The sequence below is a fragment of the Rana temporaria genome, chromosome 13, assembly GCF_905171775.1.
Source record: "Rana temporaria chromosome 13, aRanTem1.1, whole genome shotgun sequence".
In the NCBI taxonomy this organism is placed as follows: Eukaryota; Metazoa; Chordata; class Amphibia; order Anura; family Ranidae; genus Rana; species Rana temporaria.
This window is the reverse complement of record NC_053501.1, coordinates 69,109,217-69,134,688: the sequence shown is the minus strand read 5'-3', so window position 1 is coordinate 69,134,688 and position 25,472 is coordinate 69,109,217. Positions and strand designations below refer to the sequence as shown.

At 44.0% G+C, this 25,472-nt stretch overlaps 1 protein-coding gene across 2 annotated transcripts in view; it reads left to right on the top strand.

Annotated features, from left to right (window-relative positions):
* The window catches only part of BMF (Bcl2 modifying factor), a 93,844-nt gene extending 86,098 nt beyond the window's left edge, over window positions 1-7,746 (top strand). For both annotated transcript variants that reach the window (XM_040332115.1, XM_040332116.1), the window contains exon 4: window positions 7,151-7,746. In XM_040332115.1, the coding sequence (XP_040188049.1) occupies window positions 7,151-7,249 (99 nt within the window). In that variant the 3' untranslated portion in view covers window positions 7,250-7,746. The remainder of the gene's footprint in view (window positions 1-7,150) is intronic.
* The last annotated feature ends 17,726 nt before the right edge of the window (window positions 7,747-25,472 follow it).

Below are 25,472 nucleotides of genomic sequence, written 5' to 3'. Positions count from 1 at the left end.
TTGTACAAAATATAAGAAGCAGTTTCTGCTAAAGAGGGCAATACCGGCTTCTGCAGTTGATCTCTGCAGTTCCTCCAGTTACCATGGACCTGTTTTCTGATTAATGCTCTCCTTGCTCGGCCTGTCAGTTTAGGTGGACAGCCATGTGAGAAAGCTTGGGATATTTTTTTATACCCTAGCTTTGTCTATTTCAGCGAGTGCGAGATATCGGCACCCTGTCGCCGAAAATCAGCGCGATGCTGTCGTGCTGGAAACGCATTCTCGGCAACAGGTACAGTACCTAAATTGCCCCGTATTATCACATCCATGATCAGGTCTGTAGTGTTGGTAATCAGTAGATCCAGTAACGATTTATTTCTAGTTGGTGCATCTACCATCTGACCCATAAAAATTGTCCGGCAGGACATTTAAGAACTGGCGAGCCTTAGATGAATGCGTGGTTCCCTGGATGTCTGGATGAGTGTTTTTCTTATTGTTTTCCTACCTGGAAGCAAAGCTCTGCCTCTACCAAGATGACCACCGCCACACAGAGAAAAAGTAGTAAACAAGACTTGGTTATTCATTAAAGCGGAAGGAATACCATAGACATTTCTGATGGCATTACAGTCTTTTGTCCTTAAAGTTCCTCTTTAGGCAGTGTAACCTGATCCTAGGACCCACTCCTGTCTGTGATTGTAAAATGAAGAAGCAGCATTATAAGGATGAGATCTTCACTGTGTTATCCCTTTCCTGTAAGCATGTTCTCAAGGCTGGCCTTTGGGGTGTGCGAGCTGTGTGGGCAACAGGGGTTCCATGCGGCCATCCAGAGGCGTACTAAAGGGGGGCGTGTCGCCCCCAGATACCACACATTGGGGGGGTGTCAGACCGGCATCCCCCTCTGCGATTGTATTACACCCGTGGTGGCAGCGCCGCGGGTTTAGGAAGCGGCACACTGGCACAGGCAGGGAGAGGCGAGCTAGCTACAACGGCAAGGCATAGGGGTGTCCGGGAGGGGTGCAGGGACCAGGGTGACACCGCTGCACCTACCATTCCCTCCTCTTGCGGTCACAGGCTGCCAGTCTGTGCGATCCTGTCTGTGCAATCAGGCACAGCCGAAAGAAGCCGCCTCCCCCTCCTCTCTGTTTATGTGTAAACAGGGGGAGGGGACCTGCTGTGCATGTGCCACCGCGCTGATCTGAGGTACTGAAGGGGGGACTGCACTGACCAGGGGGGGCTACACGGAACAAGGGGGCTACACTGAAGGAGGGGCTACACTGAACGAGGGGGCTACACTGAATGGGGGGGCTGCACTGAATTGGGGGTCTGCATTAAAGGGGGGTCTGTGTAACATGCAGGGGGTCCAGAGCTGCAGGGTTCTGTGTAATGTAAAGGGGTGCAGGGGGCTGTGTAATGTAAAGGGGTCCAGAGATGCAGGGAGCTGTGTAATGTAAAGGGGTCCAGAGATGCAGGGTGCTGTGTAATGTAAAGGGGTCCAAAGGGGGGAGGGTGCTGTGTAATGTAAAGGGGTCCAGAGGCACAGGGTGCTGTGTAATGTAAAGGGCTGCAGGGTGCTGTGTAATGTAAAGGGGTCCAGAGATGCAGGGTGCTGTGTAATATAAAGTGGTGCAGGGGGCTGTGTAATGTAAAGGGGTCCAGAAATTCAGGGTGCTGTGTAATGTAAAGTTAAATTAAAACAAATTATTTGTTACAAATATTTTTTCTCCTCTTTGTGTATGTTTAGGTGACCAGGGGGTGAGGGGTGAAGATGGGGGGGGCGCCACAGGGTTAGCTTGCACAGGGCGCCTGAACACCTAAGGCCGGCCCTGCATGTTCTCTCTAAGCAAAAGATGGACGATTGTGCCACCAAACCTTGAATTAGTCCACCCCCTCTCTTTCCTCAGAGCTGGAATGCTAGCATTAAAGTATAACTACCGGTAAAATTTTATATTTCGTTTTGAGTGGAGATGGATCAGAACAAGTTTCCCCATTAGTCTCTATTTGCTCTATTTGTCCTGTTTACCATTATCATTGAAAGTAAAAGAAAATCCCAAATTTTGGCTTGTCTCCATAAAAGTAATAAAAGGGAAATCTTCAAATGGTGACCTGAGGGAATTCCTTAATTTGCAGGGATTTCTTCTCACTTCCTGTTGGCTATGGAATAGGAAGTGAAATGTCTGGAGACTGGAGAAAGTGCAGAGAAGGGCAACCAAACTGATAAGAGGCATGGAGGAGCTCAGCTATGAGGAAAGATTAGAGGAACTGAATTTTTTCACTCTTGAGAAGAGGAGAATAAGGGGGGATATGATCTACATGTACAAATATATAAGAGGTCCATACAGTGAACTTGGTGTTGAGTTATTCACTTTACGGTCAACCCTGAGGACAAGGGGGCACTCTTTACGTCTAGAGGAAAAGAGATTCCACCTCCAAATACGGAAAGGTTTTTTCACAGTAAGAGCTGTAAAAAATGTGGAACAGACTCCCTCCAGAGGTGGTTCTGGCCAGCTCAGTAGATTGCTTTAAGAAAGGCCTGGATACTTTCCTAAATGTACATAATATAACTGAGTACTAAGATTTGTAGGTAAAGTTGATCCAGGGTAAATCCGATTGCCTCTCGGGGGATCAGGAAGGAATTTTTTCCCCTGCTGTAGCAAATTGGATCATGCTCTGCTGGGGATTTTTGCCTTCCTCTGGATCAACTGTGGGTATGGAGTTGGGTGTATGGGATTGTACTGTGTTTTTTATTTTGTTTGTTTATTTTTTTGTGGTTGAACTGGATGGACTTGTGTCTTTTTCAACCTGACTAACTATGTAACTATGTCCCTAATGGACACAGATGGCAAAAGACAAAAAGCCTGAGGAAAAAATAGTTTGCCTATAGTACTTTCATTTCAAAGAGATACTGGCCAATAATTGCAAATGTTTTTTTTTAACTTTCCATCTATTAAATCTTCTGCTTTTTTTTCAGATTTTTTTTTTCATAACAAACGTGTCATACCTGCTCTGTGCAGTTGTTTTGCACAGAGCAGCCAATTTCTACTTCTGAGGTCTCCCACTGGTGCTCCAGGACCCTCCCCCCTGCTGAGTGCCCTCAGAGCAAGCAGCACGCACGCTCCTACGCCAACCTTTGTGTGTCTATGAAACATACAGAGCGCGGCTCGGCCCCGCCTTGCCACCCGCTCCCTCCTCACTGGCTGTGATTGACAACAGCGAGAGCCAATGGCTCCCACTGCTGTGTCTCATCCAATGAAGAGACAGAGACCTGGGGGAGCTTCTGCTCTCATGCATATTGCTGGATATGTATTGGGCTCAGGTGAGTATAGGGAGGGGAATCTGCACACTGAAGGTTTTTTACAATAGACTGCATGAAGGTAAAAAACATTCAGGCTTTAAAACCACTTTAAATTTGCCTATTCTGGGGTTCAGTCCTCCTCCAAATGCAAATACTGTTAACAATAAAGTCCTGACTTTCTAAAAGTGTTGACCTTATTGCATTTTGCATTCTAACTAATTTCACAAATTATACAATGCTGATATCAAGTCGGATTGAGGTACTTACAATAATTTTGTAAACATAAATAATATGGTTTAAATGAATACATGATAACATTTGTATACATGTTGGAAGTTCAGCTTTAAGTATGTTTTTGGGAGTTTAGGCCACTTACTAACTACTGTTTCCCCAGACCAGAGTGCAGCTGTGTACAGCATATTCTATAGTGATCTAATAAATTACCATCAGTCCCCACATTACAAATGCTATAATTCTGCTGACTGTGTAAAACTGTCTCTGTAATGCATTGACTATGTACACTAAAATCTCCCATGTGGTCATTAGAAATATATTTTTAAAGACTGCTAATCCTACCCACTGATGATATGTCTTCGTGTCTATTGTTTCTTTCTGGCATGAGCTAATGCGTTTGTCTCTGATGCTGTGAGGACACAAAGGGCCAGATTCACAAAGAGATACGACGGTGTATCTACAGATACACCATCGTATCTCTGACTTACACTGGTCCTATCTATGCGCCTGATTCATAGAATCAGATACGCATAGATAGGACTAAGATCTGACAGTGTTACACTGTGTTACACTGTCGGATCTTTTTTTCAATTTAAAAATGGCGCCGGGGGCGTTCCCGCTGATTTACGATAAATAACATGTAAATCAGCGAGATACGCAAGTTCACGAACGTACGCGGACCCGTCGCAGTGTTCTTACGTCGTTTCCGTAGCGGTTTTCCCGTCGTATACTTACCCCTGCTTTCATCAGGCGCAGCCATTGTTAAGTATAGCTGGCGTTCCTGCGTCGAATTTGAATTTTCCAACGTCGTTTGCGTACGCCGATTCACGAACACGCGCGTCGCAAGTCCCGCTCACGTCGAAACCACTGACGTCCTAGTGACGTCAGTGGGAGCAATGCACGCCGGGAAATTCCCCGGACGGCGCATGCGCATTTAAATCGGCGCGGGAACGCGCCTGATTTAAATAGTACACTCCCCTAGCCGCGGAATTTGAATTCCGCCGGGGGATTTAGGATCCGCCATCGCAAGTTTGGAGGTAAGTGGTTTGTGAATTAGCCACTTGCCTCCTAAACTTGCGGGAGCGGATCTTAATTCACGTAGATTGAGCGGATCTATAGATCGAGCGGATCTATAGATCCGCTGCGCTACGTGAATCTGGCCCAAAGAGTAGTTTCTTGTCTGTCTCTATCTACTTTTTTAAAGGACAAGTGCACTTTTCCAACACCCTTCAAACACCCCCTTGGCATTAGCGACAAAATCCTCTGTAGGGTCCTGTATCTCCCTGCGGGTCTAGCTGCCCTCTAAAGTCTCTGAGCTAGAACTCTGAAACTATAAATAATCTTGATGTCACGAAGCATCTAGTAAGGCTTGTAGTAGCCGGGGACCACGTGATCATTTTGGCTTGATGGTACACGGCGGTGCTAGGATTGTGGCGGGAGGACCTGGGGCAACCCTGAGCTCACTGAGTAAAGGAATTATGTAGCGCTTTTAGCCTGCCATGGTGTACGTTAGGAGTGGTGTAAAGGGGAGGTTAAACCGAACCCTAGCGTATTTTCTGCATACACTACCCACCAAGGTATGCCTGTAACTAACATATAACTTCTGTACTGCACTGACCTATTGATGATATTTAATATTTAAGAAGCATGGTGTTCAGAATTATTGGATCTTATTTTGATTGTAGTTCCACTGTAAGTTAATTGGAAAGCAGTTTAAGTTATGCTGCATTTGTGCCCATCCCCACCATGACAACTATGGCGAGCTTAGGTTGTCATGGCATGATTGTTGGGCACAGGTTCGTTGTTTCAGGCAGTGCATCCTTCTTTTGGGTCTCTGCAGCTTTATTCTGTGTTCCTGTGTCCCCTTGCCTCCTGCTGCTTCTCCTAGTATGCACACACAGAGGTCATTTGTGCCCTCAGGTATGTAAGGGTCATTGTGTTCTTTCCCACCATGGCAGACATGCCAAGCTGTCCAGGTGTACTCACTCCAACATAACCAGAGCTGAAGCAGAGAGTCACTAACTTGACTACTGTCAAGTCTGGACTAGGAATGAGCAAACCTGCCTGGGATCAGTTTGCGAGAACAGTTCAGTGAATCTTGCCCAAACTTTGGGAACCCTATTGAAGGCTATTAGCTAGATTCACAAAGAGTTACACCGGCGTATCAGTAGATATGCCATCGTAACTCGGAATCTAAGCCGTCGTATGTTTAAGTGTATTCTCAAACTGAGATACACTTAAACCTAGCTAAGATACGACGGCCTGCGCCGTCGTATCTTAGCTGTCTAGTTCCGCCGGCCGCTAGGGGCGTGAACGCTGATTTACGCCTAGAATGCGTAAATCAGCGAGATACGCCGATTCACGAACGTACGCTTGCCCGTCGCAGTAAAGATATGCCGTTTACGTAAGGCGATTCCCAGCGTAAAGTTAGGCGAACAAATAGCTGGCCTAGCCAATGTTAAGTATGGCCGTCGTTCCCGCGTTGAAATTTGAAAATGTTACGTTGTTTGCGTATGTCGTCTGTGAATGGGGCTGGATGTAATTTACGTCCACGTCGAAACCAATACGTCCTTGCGGCGTACTTTGGAGCAATGCACACTGGGATATGTCCACGGACGGCGCATGCGCCGTTCGTAAAAACCGTCAATCATGTTGGGTCACCAGTCATTAACATAAAACACGCCCCCCTGTTCCACATTTGAATTAGGCGCGCTTAGGCCGGCCCATTTACGCTACACCACCGTAACTTAGGAGGCAAGTGCTTTGTGAATACAGCACTTGCCTCTCTGACTTACGGCGGTGTAGCGTATATGCGATACGCTACGCCGCCGCAAAGATATGCCAGTCTATCTGAATCTAGCTATATGAGGGGAGGGTGTATGATGTTATTAAATTCTGGACATTTGTAGGTCTAATAAGCAAACTATTGTCAAACAGAAGACGAGGGATGCTGGGTACTACCATGGCAAACATGTACCAATCCCAGGATTAAAAGAGAATTGAAAAAACAATCTCTCCCAACGCAGAATTGTCAGCTCTTCTTAACAACTCCAACACATACTGAAAATATGACAGCTATGAGCCTACTCCTTTATAGAAATGGGTTATCCATTCAAATATTTATCTATCATGACTCCTCTGACCAGGGAAAAGGCTATGCGCTACATTACAGGTTGTTTCGTTTTTAATGGAGTCAAACTTGCAGACTTTTCAGCTAAATGTTCATGAGTCGCCTCTTTGCAAATCCTGGGGATTTGCCATGAACCCCGAACTTGCACAAACCAAGGTGTTCATTAAACCAGAGTACCGTACAATGCTGATGCAGACATCTTCATCTTTCCCAGGTTTATCTTATGTGCACTTTTCTTAGGTATATCTTATGTTTGTGCAAACTGGCATTGCATTGTCATTATGGAGTAAATTAATCTTTGTTTTAGGTCCAGCAAAGTCATGGGGAAGTCTCTTAAACTGCAGTTTGGCTGGAAGTTGCATGGTGGGAATATTTTTCAAACTGACCACACACCAAAACAACTGTACAATTTCCTTTTACCAACAACTATGTAGTTCAGGTTAACAAAGGCTGGCTTTTACCTGCACTGAACCTCTGCAATTTTTAAATGTTATCATTGTCTTATTTCACTGCAGATTCAGCAAAACGGAAACCAAGTTTGGTTACAGATCCTTATCTTCTTCCGCAACTTGGTGTTACCTCGTGACAGGAACAGGGGTATCATCATGAGGTGAGACTCATCAGCGTATTGCAATCAGTTCCGATGTTGAACCACTGGAGGACTCTGCACCATATCTTACAAGATGCAAGGACTATCTCTATCAGGACTTTCTGTAAGCAGATGGGAAGTCTGGTCAAACACTGCTGAGAAACTGGCTTGTTTACATCATGTTTATGTCTGCAGATATAACCTGTGTAGTACTGTAATAGGATGAGTACAACGGAACAACGAGGACACGTGTATTCTTCTCTAGATGTGCCTTATCAGCTTTACACAACCAAAAACAACACAATAAATTAAGGGAATTTCCACTTTTGCAATGGTACGTGTCCAATGTGCAGAGAAGAGTACAAGCACTTACCAACCATGGAAAATACCTGAAAGCTCTTGTACATGTGCAATACTAAAATAGTCATTTACTATTAAAGTAAGACACTCCCACGTGTACATTTTAAAATTAGTACTTCAAAATGGCAAAGAATAAACAAAAAGTACCCATACCCAAAATTACCCATTTGTTCTGATATAAATAATTGTATATTTAAAAAATTGTCAGGTTGTAGTTTCTCGTAATCCCATGTATATATATATAATCAGATTGACTTGGGGAAGGAATGCACTGAGAGCAGCATTGTACAGATGGCAGCACAGGGCTATTGGCTTAAAAGTACCCAAAACTGTTAGGCCTCGGACACACGACCGAGTTTCTCGGCAAAAACCAGCAAGAAACTTGCTGGGAGATATTTTTTTGCCGAGGAAACCGGTCGTGTGTACATTTTCGTCCAGGAAACTGTCGAGAAACTCGAGAAGCCAAAAAGAGAGCAAGTTCTCTATTTCCTCTACGGGAATGGAGAAACTTGCCTTGTCGAGTTCCTCGACAGCCTAACAAGGAACTCGATGAGGAAAACGATGTGTTTCGCCCGTCGAGTTCCTCGGTCGTGTGTACGAGGCTTTACAATTATTATTATTTTTTTGTACAGTTTTTTTTTTTGTAAGATTTCCCATTCTCTTTGATTTTTTTTTCTTGCAATCCAGTAGTTCTATTATTGCAACATGTATGGTCATGTTTCTGATCAGGTGAAAGTGGAATTTTGGCAGAAATGTGATTTGCCTTAGCCATTGAAGCTGTAAACTTTGTGGTGTGCTTGTTTAATCCGTCATGATTGGCTATCGAATTTACATATGTAAGATTATTTTTCTTGGATGATGTGTGGAGTAACTGGAGGCAGCTGATTTTCACCCAATTGCTTTCCTAAAAATAACAAAATGGCATTTCAATTACATTTGAAATAAGCCCGGAAGGTGCTCCAATGGGCAGGGCTGGGTGTGGTAGGTAATACACCGGCATGCAGAGCTGGTAGAGTAGTTAGGAGTGTCACCCAGTCGGGGTGTGCCCTGTAACTGAAACCTATTGTGTACGTTTTATGGAGTGTATAGGAAAATGAATTGACAGAATCTAAAAAATATATTTGTGTATGTAAACAGATACAGTATTTCTTGTTCTGACATACTTTTCTATTAGCAGTTTCAGTGGGAGATACGAATATTTGGCTATAAAACACAGGTGTACCTACTAACTTCTTTCAGTAGTAAAATAAGGACACTTCAAAGAACTTCAGGAAACAAAACCCTGCAGAAGTAGTGAAGTTAAATTGTATGTATACCCTAACAATTAATTTCTCTTATTTGGTCTGCATTGAAAGTGTTCCTGTTTGATAAGTGCAAGAAAATACCTGTTCATTTTGCCAGAAATCTTGTGAGCTGATAACTTCTTGTGCTCTCAGCCTGTGCACAAGGAGGGGTTATGGAGATGAGGAGGAGGAAGGAGATAAGCAGAGATCTGTGGGCCAGATCCACAACCAGCGGGCGCAGCGCAACTTTTGTGATTTAAGTTACACCGCCGCAAATTGTACAAGTTAGTGCCCGATCCACAAAGCACTTACCTGGAAATTTGCGGCGGTGTATCCTAAATCAGTCCGGCGCAAGGCGGGCAAATTCAAATGGGGCGAGTCCCATTTAAATTAGGCGCGCTCCCGCGCCGGAAGTACTGCGCATGCTCCCGACGCTATTTTCCCGACGTGCTTTGCCTTACGTTACGTTGCGCCGAGTTTTGTGAATCGCGACGGGTAAAAAAGAGATGCGGCGGGAAAAAAATAATAAAAAAAAAAAATTGACAGCGACGCGGGAAAGACGGGTATAATTTTACATGGTGTACTAACTTTACACTTTGTAAAAGCAGCCCTATCTTTGCGACGGCAAACTAACACTTACGGCGACTTCACGAAGGGAAAAACCTTTGTGGATCTCCGTAAGTGCTAATTTGCATACCCAACGCTGGATTACGACGAGAAATGCCCCCAGCGGCGGGCGCGGTACTGTATCCTAAGATCCGACAGTGTAAAACAATTACACATGTCGAATCTTAGGGATATCTATGCGTAACTGATTCTATGAATCAGCCGCATAGATAGAAACAGGGATACGACGGCGTATCAGCAGATACGCCTGCGTATCCCTTTTGTGGATCTGGCCCTGTAATGCATCAGAAATTAAGTAGGCAGGGCTGACAGTACATGCTTTAAAATGCAGACATATAAATACACTGGGGATGTATTACTGGTTCAGCTCTGCATAGAAACCTATCAGCTTCCAGCTTTTATTGTCAAAGCTTAAGTGAACAAGCTGAAGTTAGATGCTAAAAATAGGAATAAAAAGTGATAAGCGCTTCAGATAACAATATGCAATGGGTGACCACAACAAAAAAAAATTATGAAAATGAAATTATTACATAACGAACAGTGGCATAAAGTTGCTAACGTGGAGTGCAACTGGGTGCAAAACCTAAAGTGACAAAGTGTCAATATCTCCAATGAACAAAAATGCCTTTAAAGAGCAATGTGAATAGTAAATAAATAAATGTCTATAGTTGGGCGTTGAGAAGGTAATGATGAATGGGTGGGATCTTCTCATTAATGACTGATATTGGTGATGGCATCCAAAAACGGTCTCATAGTGCCCTTACCGCAAAGGTGCTATATATATGCATATAGTATGTGTTCCTGCGTCTCCAGGGTGTGGACCTCACTCCTTTCCAATGGTGTTCCTTGTTGCTGCGGATTCCCATTCCAACTGCATATATAGGACCTAATAGGTGCTCAACGGACCATAGGAGCAAGTGGTAGAATGGAGAGAGCGGATGCCTCCAATAGTGAAGTACGTATAAAAAGGGGGTACTTTTTTGTATTAAAAAATGGACTCTTACATAAATAAAATAAACAAGTGCAAAAAATGAATGTAACAGGACGCAGCGAGTATAGCGCCGTCTTACGTCTGCTGGCCTCCGGCTTGTGCGGGTATCACGTGGTCTCGACACCCCACTGTTCGTTATGTAATAATTTCATTTTCATTAATTTATTTTTGTTGTGGTCACCCATTGCATATTGTTATCTGAAGCGCTTATCACTTTTTATTCCTATTTTTAGTTGTGTATTGTGAACACGTTTAGATACAGCTGCCTTGGACTACACTTATGCTCATTTTATTTATCACATTTGTATACTCACAGTAGCGCATTAGATCCAAACAATTTTTTTTGAAGTTAGATGCTAATTGGCTACCATGCTCAGCTGCACCAGATGTGACACTTTTCAGTTTTAGTAAATCAACCCCACTGTGTTGCCATGTCAAAAGAAGACGTAGGAAAGAATACAGTATATTATTGTTTTCAACATCTGTATTTGCAACCTGTATAATGGGATAAATCATGGGACAATGTGCATATTATGCAGAGATGTACACTATATATATATATATATATATATATATATATATATACACACACACACTGTATATATACCTGTCCAGCGTGCCGACATCTCGGGCGCGCTGGACAGGTAAGTGTCCATTTTTTAAAAGTCAGCAGCTGCACTATTAGTAGCTGCTAGCTTTTAAAAATAAAAATTTATTCGGGTGCACCACTGCTTTAAGTTCCCTAAACAGGCCATGTTTTCAGGGAGGATATCTTGCAATGGAGACACTGGTTCTGGTGACCCTAGTGACAACCATGAATTCTTTCATTTTGGAGGAATTTCCTCCAATTTTCGCTATGGGACAGAAAGTGAAAGGAAATCTCCCCAGTATGTTACAGGTTGCAAAAATTCTACTTTAATTACTAATTTAGTTGAAAAGTTGCAAAGTAGAGCAAAGGCCTAAAATTTTAGAGCAGTTTTAATTCTTAAAAATGATTGTAAAGGCTCAAAATTTTTTTTCAAATAACAGACATGTTATACTTGCATGCTCTGTGCAAGGGGTTTTGCACAGAGCATCCCCGATTCTCCTCTTCTGGGGTGCCCCACCAACACTCCTGGCTCCTCCTCTTCATCGGGTGCCCCACGGAAAGCCGCTTTCCATGGGGGCTACCGTCCAGGCATGCTGCCGAGTCCTGTTACTGCGTCCATTGACACAGCTGGACTTGGCCCCGCCCCCTTCTCTTGTGTCACTGGAGCCAATGGCTCCTGCTATCAATCTATCCAGTGAGGACAGAGACAGCAGCTGGAGCTGCTGGGCTCATGCCCATCGTTTGAACAGAGGGGCTCAGTTAAGAAAAAGGGAGGGCTCTGGGGGCATAGAATGCATTAAGGTGAAAAACCTGGAGACTTTACAATCCCTTTAAAGGACACTATCGCAGGAACTACAGCGTTCTCATTTCATTTAACCTATTGTCACAACACAATAGGTGTGCTTGTAGGCACATAGTTGATATGGCAGGATGCACTGGTACTGGCGTTTGACAAGTAGAGAGCTACTAGCATCTTTTGATGCCTTCTGTTGCATAGTTATGTTGGTCTATATGGCATTTCCCAACAATTTTACTTTAAGCATGCCCAGCCCACATTCCACCACAAATTTGAAGGAAGTCGGTAAAATCTTTACCTACACCACTAAGCACTGAGGTTGATTTTACTAAAGGAAAATAGGCTGATTGCTTTGCAAGGGAATTTGCACCAGAGCTTAGTGAACGTGGTACTTTTCGAAGAACACCCAATCACGTACAAGAACAAACAGTTGTTCCCCCTGGGATGGGAGCCCTCCTCTCTTTCAATCATGTACAAGGAAAATAAAAAATGAATGGAATAATGGAAGTCAGCAGATCTTCACCTCATTCACTTAGCTCTGGGGCAAATTCCTTTCACAAAGTGAACTGCCTTTAGTAAATCAACCGCACTGTTGTTCAAAGAAAAAAAGGCAAAAAACCGGGCCAGTTAAGAGATATACTCAGAATGAAAATGTGTTTCCGGTGTTAGTGCATATTTACGCTGGCCGCTAGGGGCGCTTCCGTTGATTTACGCATTGAATATGTAAATGAGCTAGATACGCCGATTCACGAACGTACTTGCGCCCGTCGCAGTAAGCTACGTCGTTTACGCAACGCGTACGTCTGTCGTAAAGTTATTCCACCTAAAGCAGGGGTAAGTCATTTTAAGGTATTGGCGCGGGAACAGCGTCATATTTTACGTTGTTTACGTAAGTCGTACGTGAATGGGGCTGGGCGTAGGTTACGTTCACGTCGTACGCATTGAGCCGTAGTTTCTTAGGGAGTATATGCGACGTGATTCTGAACATGCGCCATTCGTTCGGCCCTTCATTTACATGGGGTCACGGTTAATTATAATACAACACGCCCACTACCTTCCAAATTTGAATTAGGCGGGCTTACGCCGGCCCATTTACGCTACGCCACCATAACTTAGGGGGCAAGGGCTTTGTGAATACTGCTCTTGCCTCTCTATGTTATGTCGGCGTAGCGCATATGAGATGCGCTTCGCCCGCTCAAACATACGCCGCTGACTGTGAATCTGGCCCGATGTTTTCCTACAGCAATTGGTGTCTCCACCCCACCACAAGGCTATAATGGCCATAATGAAGGTGTCACTGCTGGATTCCTCAAATATTAGTTTACTGTACATTATAGAGAATCCAACAATGGCATATGACACAGTCATTAACTTTGTAAAAGTTTTATGAATTTCAGTGGAGATATCACATTACTAGACACCCGAAGACGGGTAGGCAACCTCGGCATTCCCCTAAGAGATGCTGTATAACTCGGCACATGACTGAAATTGTTATCTACAGTAGAATTCAAAGAGACTGTAAAGTGGTTTTTTTTTTTTAGTAAATTTGATTTAATCCTTTTTTATAGTCAAGGGCAACCCTTATGCCTGTACACACTATCGGTTTATTTTCGCTCAAACCTGTGGGCTGAACGAAAAAACTGAAGAGCTTGGGAGGAGCTCGCTCTACTAACTATCCAATGTTCGTACAACGCTCTTCGCCCTAAGCTATTGTGTTCTAACAGGGGGACTGCCCCCAACCCCCACAAACACACAGGTCAGCACCAATCCAATGCTGATCTGAAGCTGGTTTTCCAGCATGCCCATTGGACAAAAGTCGGTGGTTTGGTGTACACACAGGCCTAATGTTTGCTGGTTTCTGTTGAACCGACCGATGTTCGGCCCGTGTGTACTGGGCTTTAATTCAAGTTGCTAATTCAAGTATAGCTGTCTCTTTTCCTAAGGAACTTCATAAGGAACATTGAAATATTCACAGTAGTTCCTGCCCTGAAAGGGGCTTAATGGCTGATATCCCTATTACAGCCGTACACATACACTGTAAGGCTGATGTGTGTGAAAGTGAATTCATCTTCCAGCATATTAGTGGGAGGAATCTGGATCAGCAGAAAAACATTACATGGAGTAGATATACAAATTCCATACAGATATTGTCCTTGGTGGGATTCTAACCTGGGACCCTAACGATGCAAAATGAGAGCACAAGGGGCCATATCCACGAAGCGCGGCACTTCTTTACGGCCGGCGTAGGTTATCTCAGATACACTACGCCGCCGTAACTTCCAGTGTATTTCCCATATTCTCAAAGAATTTACGCCTTAAGTTACGGCGGCGTAGTGTAACTGTGTCGGCGTAAGGGCGCGCAATTCAAATGAATGAGATGGGGGCGTGTTTTATGGTAATACGTCTTGACCCGATGTAAATGATGTTTTTTCTGAACGGCGCATGCGCTGTCCGTGGGGGTATCCCAGTGCGCATGCTCGAAATTAACCCGCAACAAGCCAATGCTTACGACGTGAACGTCATTCTACACAAAGCCCTTTTCGCGAACGACTTACGCAAACAACGTAAAATTTTCAAAATTCTACGCGGGAACAACGTCCATACTTAACATAGGATACGCCTCATATAGCAGGGGGTAACTATATGCCGTAAAAAGCCTTACGGAAACGACGTAAAAAAATGCACCGGCCGGACATACGTTCGTGGATCGCCGTATCTAGCTAATTTGCATACTCAACGCGGAAATCAACGGAAACGCCACCTAGCGGCCAGCGTAAATATGCACCTTAGATCCGACGGCGTACTAAGACAAAGATACAAAACAAAGATACGCCGGAGCAAACTAGAAGTTACGCGGCGTATCAATAGATACGCCAGCGTAACTTCTTTGTGGATCTGTCCCAAATTATTTAATTATGTAAGTACACACATGGGTAATTTTGAAGCCCTGGTGAATGAATCCATTGCTGATTTATATCTAATTAAAATGATCTATTATCAAATCATAAAGATAATGTACGTGGGTGAGTAGATCATTAGGCTTGGCCATGGGTAGATGTGTCACAATATACTGTAGCCAATGTAATTTAGACATCTTCCTTGCATGTCGGTGACAAGATATTTCATAATAAAGCAGACCTTACATTAAAAACGGTCCCTTTAATAAATCAGGCCCCCCCATTATAAATACTGGCATTTTGGACTGCTCAGCTTTTCGCCGGTAGGATGGTGATGTCACCCTCACCTTGGTGCTGCAGGAGAAAATTACATTTGCTGACTTTTTTCTCTGCAGTTTTTTTTTTTTTAACTAAGGTCACAACTTTTATGAGGGAGAGGGGGCTCATGTATTAGGTGAACTTTTTAGTGCAAGCTCTGCTTTAAGCCCTGTGCATTCCAAATATGGATACATCTGATGGAAAGGAATTAAACCCCCTAGCCTGCTACATCTGCTTGACTAATTTATATCACCATCTGTTACATGATCATTTCACATGTTAACAGGGCCACCTGTTACTTGTCACCGACATTCAGCTGTTCTTTACATTATGAACTACAGGTAACGAAACATGCAGGGATGGTGAGACGGGTGATTCTGTCTGTCGTATGGCTGGCTGCAGCAACTTTTTTCATTTATTAAATGGTAATATGGGTCAGCTTGGACAAAAAGAAAGCGATCCTTTGTCACGTCATGTGACCCTTGCTGCTATTTAATAAAAATCATTGAATCGGAGTGCAGTGATTCTTTTTTCTTGTTTTTGTTTTTACTGATTTGACGGCGTGCAATGAACCTTGGGCGGTATACATTTCTTATAAATGGTCCGAGTATTTCTTCACTGTTAATTATCAGTTTATGTGTCCCAAATATGTCAGTGCTAAGCAAGAGCTTGCTGTCCTCCGAAAATGTAAAAATAATGCACCATTTATTTTATTTTATCTGAGATGGAGGTTGAGACCATCAAAAATGCTATTATGGTACTGTGTGTGGCAGGGTAATTAATATGTGAGTGAGTGTGCAACCGGGATAGTGTTGGCTAAATACATTGGCCCAGATTCAGGTAGGGGCGCGCACTGATACGGCGGCGCAGCGTATCGTTTTTACGCTACGCCTCCGTAAATTACTGGAGCTACGCTGAATTCACGAAGCATTTGCTCCGTAATTTGCGGCGGCGTACCGTAAAAGGGGCCGGTGTAAGCGCGCGTAATTTAATTGATCCCGTAGGGGGCGTGGATCATTTAAATTAGGCGCGTTCCCGCGCCGAACGTACTGCGCATGTTCCGTTGGGAAAATTTCCCGACGTGCATTGCGGGACGTCATTTGCTTCGACGTGAACGTAAATGGCGTCCAGCGCCATTCACGATCGACTTACGCAAACAACGTAAATTTTGAAAATCGCGACGCGGGAACGACGTCCATACTTACCATTGGCTGCGCCTCCTAATAGCAGGAGCAGCCTTACGACGAAAGCGACGAACGCAAACGACGTAAAACACGACCGCCGGGCGCGCGTACGTTTGTGAATCGGCGTAAGTATGCGATTTGCATACTCTGCGCTGACAACTACGGGAACGCCACCTAGCGGCCAGCATCAGAATGCACCCTAAGATACGACGGCATAAGAGACTTATGCCAGTCGTATCTTAGGCTACAGTCGGCGTATCTAGCTTTCTGAATACAGAAAGTAGATATGCCGGCGCTACTTAGCAATTACGCTGCGTATCTATGGATACGCAGGCGTAATTGTTTTGTGAATCTACCCCAATATGTATTTTATTGAGAAAAAATCTATTTACATTCTGTGTATGCAGAGGCCATTATCAGAGAGGCTTCATTTTTGTTCCCCAGACACTGATGTAAATATACACAAGTTAAAGTGGAAATCCGGGAAGAATCTTTTTTGCATACTTGGCCTGATCTTCCTGTATATATGATATCCGAGCTTCACTGGGGATGCTGAAAATCACTGTAATAGTCCATGCTACATACATTGATAGCTGAGATCTTCAAGGGGTTTCCCCTCTGCGCACTGAACACAGGGGGTTGCTGACTTGACACCAATACAAGTCATTCTCTAATTGGACAAAATGGAGATCATGACATCACCTGCCCCTCCTCTCTACCTTGTCCAATTAGAGAATGCCTTTTAATCACTGGAAAAAAAAATTCAAACCAAAGGAACAAGGGACCCCCTGTGTTCCCTGTGCTGAGGGGAAGGTGCTAGAGCAACACCTGAAAGATCATGGCTATCATTGTATGTAGCACGGACTACTACCAGTGACTCTTTAGCCTCGTACACACGATCAGTTTTCCAGAAGGGAAAACTGTGAGGAGAGCATTTGGCCGGGAATCCTGGCCGTGTGTATGCTCCTCGTAGTTTTTCCGACGGGAAAACTGCCCAAAAACCGGCGGACAAAAAAATAGAACCATTTTTTTCCCGCCGGGAAATCTGGCTGACTTTTGTCCGGCGGTTTTGGGCAGTTTTCCTATGGGAAAACTGCGATGGAGCATACACACAGCTGGGATTTCCCGCCCAAGCTCCATCGCAGTTTTCCTGCCGTGTGTAAAGGGAAGACTGAACCGAGCAGGCTCTCGTCTTTCCCCTTGGGATTTCCGACGGGAACTTTTCCCGTCAGAAATCCCGTACGTGTGTACGAGGCATTTAGCTCTCACATATTCATACTTACATGGATCCAAGCTGGACCAATGTAAGCATGGAAAAAAAAGTAATTCCTATTCAGCTTTTAGAAAAATGAAGAATAAAAAAGGCATAGCGAAAGGAGACCAGACATGAATCAGTGAAGGAATTATCATACCTCTTGATTTTGATTGGATATGGGAAGGTTCTTCCCATGTGTTTTTCTCAACATGGATTAGCCTAGGGATATCAAAATAATGACATTGGACATAACAAACACACATTATATATTTATATTGATAATACTTGGTACTTTTCATGGTGCTGTTCTATCGCTTGTTCTATTTTCTCCCAATAGCATGAATGTGAGTATCCCACCGGCACCATTATTGATTCCTGCAGATGTTTAATGCTGAGCCAATAAACATTTTTGCTTTCACACCAGTCTATGGATGCATGTAGAATGTCTCCACAAGGTGCGGCCTCTCATCAAATCTCAAATGTCTGTCAGCACTTCCTCCATAGGAGCAAATGTGTACATCTGTATGTAGTAATGAGTAGTTATTCCTAAAGCCCCATACACACTATTAGATTTTCTGCACATTTACCAAAACCATATCACTACATGGTTTTGGTAAATCTAAAGACAATTAGTGTGTATGGGGTTGTGTCTGTCTGACTGTGAAATGTATAATAGGTGTATATTTCTGTGTACTTTGTAATGTAATGTATATATGGCAATTTGTTGGTGTGTGTTGGTAAAATGAATGCTTTTTAGGCCTTATGGGCTTGGACAAATATAATGATTTTCTATGCAACCCCCCAACCATAGATGTCGTGCCGTACCTGGCACAGTGTTACGTTTGGGGGCCACAAATAAGTAGAGTGGAAAGGAGTGAATGTACTGCTTAGAATCACTTTAATTGTATGAATTGTGAGTTGGTTATTTGTATCTGTATCTTTTATAACATGCGTTATTACCAAAGAAAGAACTATAGCTTTTGTAAATCTTGTAAAATAACTTTTATTTTCGTTAGATCTAATAATAATGCTTCCTTTTTAAGGGATACTACCAACAAATCTTATTTGATAGGGCTAATATTTTCCAAATGTGCAGATATTTTCATATTGCCTTTATATTTTTAGTTGTTGCTGGGAAGTCTGAGGCCTCGTACACACGGCCGAGGAACTCGACGGGCGAAACACATCGTTTTGCTCGTCAATTTTCTCCATTCCCGTCAAGGAAATAGAGAACATGCTCTCTTTTTGGCTCGTCGAGTTTCTCGACAGTTTCCTCGACGAAAATGTACACACGACCGGTTTCCTCGGCAAAAAAATATCTCCCAGCAAGTTTCTTGCTGTTTTTTGCTGAGAAACTCGGTCGTGTGTACGAGGCTTCATATTTGCTGCTTCTTCTTCCCTTGTACAAAAGAATGGTTTAGACTCCATTTGCTAAGCTGTAATGTATGTGTTATTAGGTAGTTGTTATTTTAGGCCATGCACCAAGTTATTTTCCGTTTTTCATTGGCTGTGATTGCTTAAAGCGGTAGTTCACCCTCTCGGACTTGATTTTACCATCGAGACAGGCATTGTAGCGCGAGCTACAGTATGCCTGTCCCGATTTTTTTAACCCCGGACTCACCTTGTAATCGTAGATTGTAGATTTCGGCTCCCGCGGGGAATGGGCGTGCCTATGGAGAGGGAGGATGATTGACGGCCGGCCCTGGCACGTCACTCTCCCCGAAGACAGCCGGAGTAGGTCTCGGCTCTTCACGGCGCCTGCGCATAGCCTGTGCCAAGCCTATTTCCGCTATTTCCGGAGAAGTGTGACGCGCCAGAGCCGGCCGTCAATCATCCTCCGTCTCCATAGGCACGCCCATTCCCCGGTATCTTCGATGTACGATTACAAGGTGAGTACGGGGGTAAAAAAATCGGGACAGGCATACTGTAGCTCGCGCTACAATGCCTGATTTTATGGTAAAAGAAAAAAAAAATTTTTTTTTTGCGTTGATAGGGTGAACCCCCGCTTTAAAATAACAGATATGATGACAGATAATTGGTACAGCTTAGTGAATTAATCCATAGCAGGTAAGACATCAAGGTTTGATGGAACAAAACTTAGTAGGGAGTGTTTAGGAGCGCTTCTAATGCCTCGTACACACGGTTAGACTTTTGACCATGCAAAAGCCTGCCGTGAGTCTGACGGAAATATAGAGAACAGGTTCTTCATCTAAGGTCCGTCGGACTTCTGATCAAAAAAGTCAGATGGAGGCTACACACGGGCGGACTTTCCGAGAAAAAAAAGCCTGTCTGACTTTTTTTCTCGGAAAGTCCGACCGTGTGTACGAGGCATAAGGAGAACACTGTGACTAGGCATAACTATTTTTATTTCAGGTAAAAAAATGTGTCTTTATTATTTTTTTTACTCTGCAGCCTGTAAGGCATTGCACCTGTGATCAGCAGATTGTGGGTAAAATGCCAGGATCCTGCAGACTCTCAGTACACTGTCTGCCCGCACTTCCGATACTTCAGTTACTGAATGGCAGGGAGAATCAATGGACCACAAGAACGTTCATCAGCGCCGTCACAGTTCATTGAAACCTACAAGACATTGGCAGCAAAGGCTGACAGTACTTACAGTTCATTCATTCACAGAACTTTGTGAATGAATGACAAGGCCATGTGGGGGCAAACTAGAAACTAGAAGTTACGCGGCATATCAATAGATTCGCCAGCGTAACTGCTTCGTGGATCTGGCCCATTATGGCATAATATTGCAGATGGCCCATTTTTAAAAAGTTTTTTTTTTTTTTTAGCAGAGTTTAATAAGCTTAAAGCTGCGGGTGAAGAAGTGTCTATATACCCAGCTATCACTCCAGGCAGATCTGAAATGCACCAGTTAATGCATTACATGTATTTTGAATGCAACTGGTGTATGTACATGATGATGACTTGCAATCCTTTGTACAGCAGCACTCAGAATGGAAGAGGGAGGGACAGCTCTAAGAGCCAATCAGGTGTGCTGCAGAGTTAACAAAGCTGCGCAGTCCTGACCCTTCCTTGTCCAATCACAGGCAGAAGGCATGGAGGTGACCAGGCCTTTCTCCCGAACTGCGATAGAGAAAAGACAGGTCACCAACTCTGTGAATATCACAGGACTACATGGACAGAAATACAAATCCCATTGCACAGAGAACAGCTTCCACGTATGCATACCTCCCAACATTTTGAGATGGGAATGAGGCACACCTACTTGCAAACGTATGTAGGCATAGAACACGCCCCCTGACACACCCCCTTAAAGGACAATTAACTAAAAAAAGGTTAATTAAATCCACACAGACTTTTTTTTACCACTATTATTCCTTTATATTCATTTTTACAAATGCAGCAATTTAGAAATTGGATTAAAGGTTTAGCACAGGGAAACACTTTTTGAAAGATAAAAAGTGCATTTTATATACAACTATAGTGATCAGACCAAAATGAGAGGCAAAGAGGGACAGTCCCTCGAAATCAGGGACAGTTGGGAGCTATGCATATGTAAGGGTACATTTAGCTGTATGTCTGGAATTTAGCTTTAAGATATAGAAGAGTTTCTAAATAGCAAATATATATTTCCTATTTTGATGGTAGTGTACCTTTTAAAATTTGCCTTCATTGTTTCCAGCTGTACCCAATGATGATAATGTCTAGTTGTAGAGATCTGAATTATGTATTTTAGATTTTTCTGAGTAAAATAGTATTACAGTGGAACCTTGGATTACAAGCATAATCCGTTCCAGGAGAATGTTCGTAATCTAAAGTATTTGCATATCAAAGCGAGTTTCCCCATTGAAGTCAATGGAAACGAAAATAATTTGTCCAGAATTGACTTCAATGGCATGCAATACCGCATGTGGCCATAGGGGGGGGGCGCCAGAGAGCCTCGGAAATGTCGGCAAACCTCAGAAAGACTCAGTTTACAAGCCTTTCCGAGGTTTGCAGAGGTCAGCTGAACTGTCTTCGGGCCTTTCCGGCCGTTTCCAAACGGCTCAGGCGCCCCCCCACCTGAGGCCAAAATGCGGTACTGCACACGGCTTTGGCCTGAATCCTGCTTATTTTGTGAGACAACACTCACAAACAGAGTTAGGATTTTAGGAAAAACAGTGCTTGTATTGCAAAACGCTTGTTAGCCGTGTTACTCGCAATACGAGGTTCCACTGTACTTTATTTATTCAGCAATAAGTTAGTAACAAGTGTTATGGCACAGGAAGGGTAACATGGAATACAGATAATTCATTTGTGAATACAGTAATACAAATAAGATAAAGACATAATTATTAGAAGTCTCGTAGTAATAAGTTCTTTATTTTTGTAAGCATATAAAACTCTATGCAGCCTTTTTATTTCTTGTTTATCTATTGCTAGGAAAGTGACCCATCTGTACCTTGCTGTGACCAGTCCATGCTAGGGTGCTCAGTGACGTTTTAGTGGCATGACCATCATTTTACTGTAAAGCTCCAATGTTTTTCTTCTGTTTTATGGTGTTTTTTGGTTGTTGTGGTTTTTATTGTTTTAAGACCTCTTTCACACGGGGACTGCAGCCCCATTCGTTGTAAATCAAAGCTCGTTTTAGCTGCAATTTATCGCTGTTTAAGCCACGCTTTTCGGCCGCTAGCAGGGCGCGTTTAACCCCAAAGAAGGTGTTAAAAACTTCTGCGGTGCAGCGCTTCCAAATCGCTTTTCAGGCGCTTCGGAAGTGCTTCCCATTCATTACAATTGGCAGGACGTTTTGGGAAGGCTAAATACAGCACTCCCAACCTGCCCCAACGATGCTGCTTGCAGGACTTTTCGGAGCGTCCCGCAAGCGCACCAGCCGAGTGTGAAACGTCACACTGGAATGAACGGGAGGTTTTCAGCCACTAAGCAGAGGCTATTTCTAGTGCTAAAGTGCCTGAAAACCTTCACCAGTGCGAAAGGGGTCTACGGGACGAGTTCACACCACTTTGCTGCATCCAAGCATGTGTGTTTTTTACAACGTGTTTTTGGTGGCCCATTCATTTCAGTGCGGGACAGCGCAAAAAGTTTCGACTTTTAAAATCATGCTGCACCAGATTTTATAGTACTGCGGTACCAATGCGTTTTGGTGCCCGTTAACGCACACGCATTTGTGAGATCCATTAAGGATTAATGGCACCCATACGTGTCTTCAGCCCACAGTGCATTTCTGTACAGCAATGGGTGTGAACTGGCACCATGCACAAGTCTATGAACGTAGAACACCAAGAGCACCATGTGAACTCGTATTGAAAGGCAAGACTTTGAGAAATGTTATAGTAAAACTAAACCCTCCTCTCCTTTACAGCCAAGGAAGCTGCCATCTTGGCCTCAGTTTGATCTGCAGTTGCCATGGTGCTGCACATGTGATTGGTTAGGACTTCGGCCGTTTCATGACTTGACTTTTTGTTTGAGAGCACAAGTACTTATCACAGTTATCATTCATGGGATGCCTTGAACGTTACTGTTATTGCTGTTTCTGTGCTTTCAACCATCATATGTGGGTGTTACCCAGAACAGTGACAGTCACCCATCAAAGCGTTTTGATATTTACATACTGTCATGGACCTTGGAATGCGGAAGTGTTCCTCCTTGAAATCTGTTACACAGTGGGGGGAGGGGTCTTCTGCTCTGTCTTAAGGCTCCAGATGGCTCCATTGTTCTGTCTGGCTATTCTGTACATTGATTGCCCCCTGGGGCTTCTGTCTCATTACACATAACAGTCCGTCTAATCAAGCTATCGGACCAATCCCTGCTGACTCATTTTCAAGTCCTCATTTGCATAGCTAAGGAGGACCTGAAGGAGGACTACATGTTATACCTCCTCCCAAGAGCCAGCCCCCTGCTTGCATCAGAACTGGATTCTCTTAGGCAGGGGTCTCCATACCTTTCAAGCTACGGGCCAGTTTACTGTCTTTCAGACTTCAGGGGGGCCAGATTCTGACCAATGGCGGTAAAACATAAATATGGCCCCAGTGTTGGTGGGCAGTAGGAGGAGGAATTATTTTCCATCATTGCTGTTAGTGGAAGAAATAGTGCCCCATTGTTGGTGTCATTGGGAGGAATAGTGCCTCATGGTTGGGAGCAATACTGCCCCAAGGGCCGGATAAAGGCTAGCAAAGGGCCGCATCCGGCCCTAGGTCTGCAGTTTGGAGACCCCTGCTCTTAGGAGTTCTGTGATGTTTTCTGGCCCCTCCCACCAGCCATGATCTGCCTGCATTGTTTAGAGAAACAGCGAGTCCCAGTGATGACATAACTGAGCCTAACATCAAGGTATTTAATAAAAATGGAAAGATTCTATTAAAATAAAAATGATTAGCCTAATGATGGGGGAAGGGGGGAGCAGGGAAGGCAAAATATAAGCAGATTCATCTTTTGGTGAAATTACATATCTGTTTTATGTGTATTAGTCTTTAAAGCGGATGTGCCATGGGAAAAAAATATTAAAAGCCAGCAGCTACAAATACTGCAGCTGCTGACTTTTAATATTAGGACACTTACCTGTCCTGGAGTACAGCGCCGATCGCAGCAGAGGACAAGCGATCGCTCGTCTCTCTGCTGCTCCCCCCGCCATCCATGCTGAGGGAACCAGGAAGTGAAGCGCTGCGGCTTCACTGCCCGGTTCCCTACGGCGCATGCGCGAGTCGCGCCGTGCCCGCCGATTGGCTCCCGCTGTGTGCTGGGAGCCGAGTGTTCCCAGCACACAACGGGGGGGCGACGGGATGTGACGGAATGCCCGTCTTTTGCCCGTGAATGCCGGGCCGGAAGTGGGTGCAAATACCTGTCTTTAGACAGGTATCTGCACCCCCCTCCCCCCTGAAAGGTGTCAAATGTGACACCGGAGGGGGGAGGGTTCCGATCAGCGGGACTCCACTTTAGGGTGGAGAACCGCTTTAAACTAAAGCAGATAATTCTAGCAGGGGAAATGTTTTTCAATTGTGATGTCATTTTACAGGCGGGTTCTACTGCTGCCCTGAAATAATTGCAAGATAAACTGGCATTGGTGGTATATGCTCGGGGCATAGATTTACATTACTGAACAATGGGTACATATATTGCTAGGCATCTGTGAAATAATAATTGCAAGCGTGTTTAAAGTTGAACTCCAGGATAAGCAAACATTGTCTTACTTGAATCCTGGCGTTGTTTATGTATTTCTTCCAGGTTTGTGCGGTAATCCACTTCACAATTATGTGCCACTTTGTGTTGGTCGATCACATAAAATCCCAATAAAATACATTTATGTTTTTGGTTGTAACATGACAAAATGTGAAAAATGTCAAGGGGTATGAATACTTTTTCAAGGCACTGTATATAATAAAACGCAGATTTAAACAGCACCCAATAGGGTAGATGTATAGAAGACGCCAACCAGTGTTTGACTTTAAAGCTGAATCCTGGTAGACAAATAGGCCCGGATTCACGTAGCACTTACGCCGACGTATCTCGAGATACGCCGCGTAAGTGTAAATGTGCGCTGTCGTATCTGTGCGCTGTGCCCACAGACCTAGATACGCCTGAAAATAGGCTTCCTACGACCGACGTAAGTTTCCTACGCCGTCGTATCGTGGGCGCATATTTACGCTGGCCACAAGGGGCGCTCCCATTGATTTACGATTCGAATATGCAAATGAGTGAGATACGCCGATTCACGAACGTACTTGCGCCCGGGGGATAAATATAAGCGGTTTACGTAAGGCTTACGTCCGGCGTATAGTTATTCCCCATCTATGAGGCGCAACTCATGCAAAGGTATGGACCAGGGAACAGCCGTCGTATTTTACGTCGTTTACGTAGTAGTACATGAATATGGATGGGCGTAGGTTACGTTCACGTCGTAGGGAGTGATTCGACGTATCTTAGGGAGTATTTTCGACGTGATTCTGAGCATGCGCATTGGGATGCTTCCACGGGACGGCGCATGCGCCGT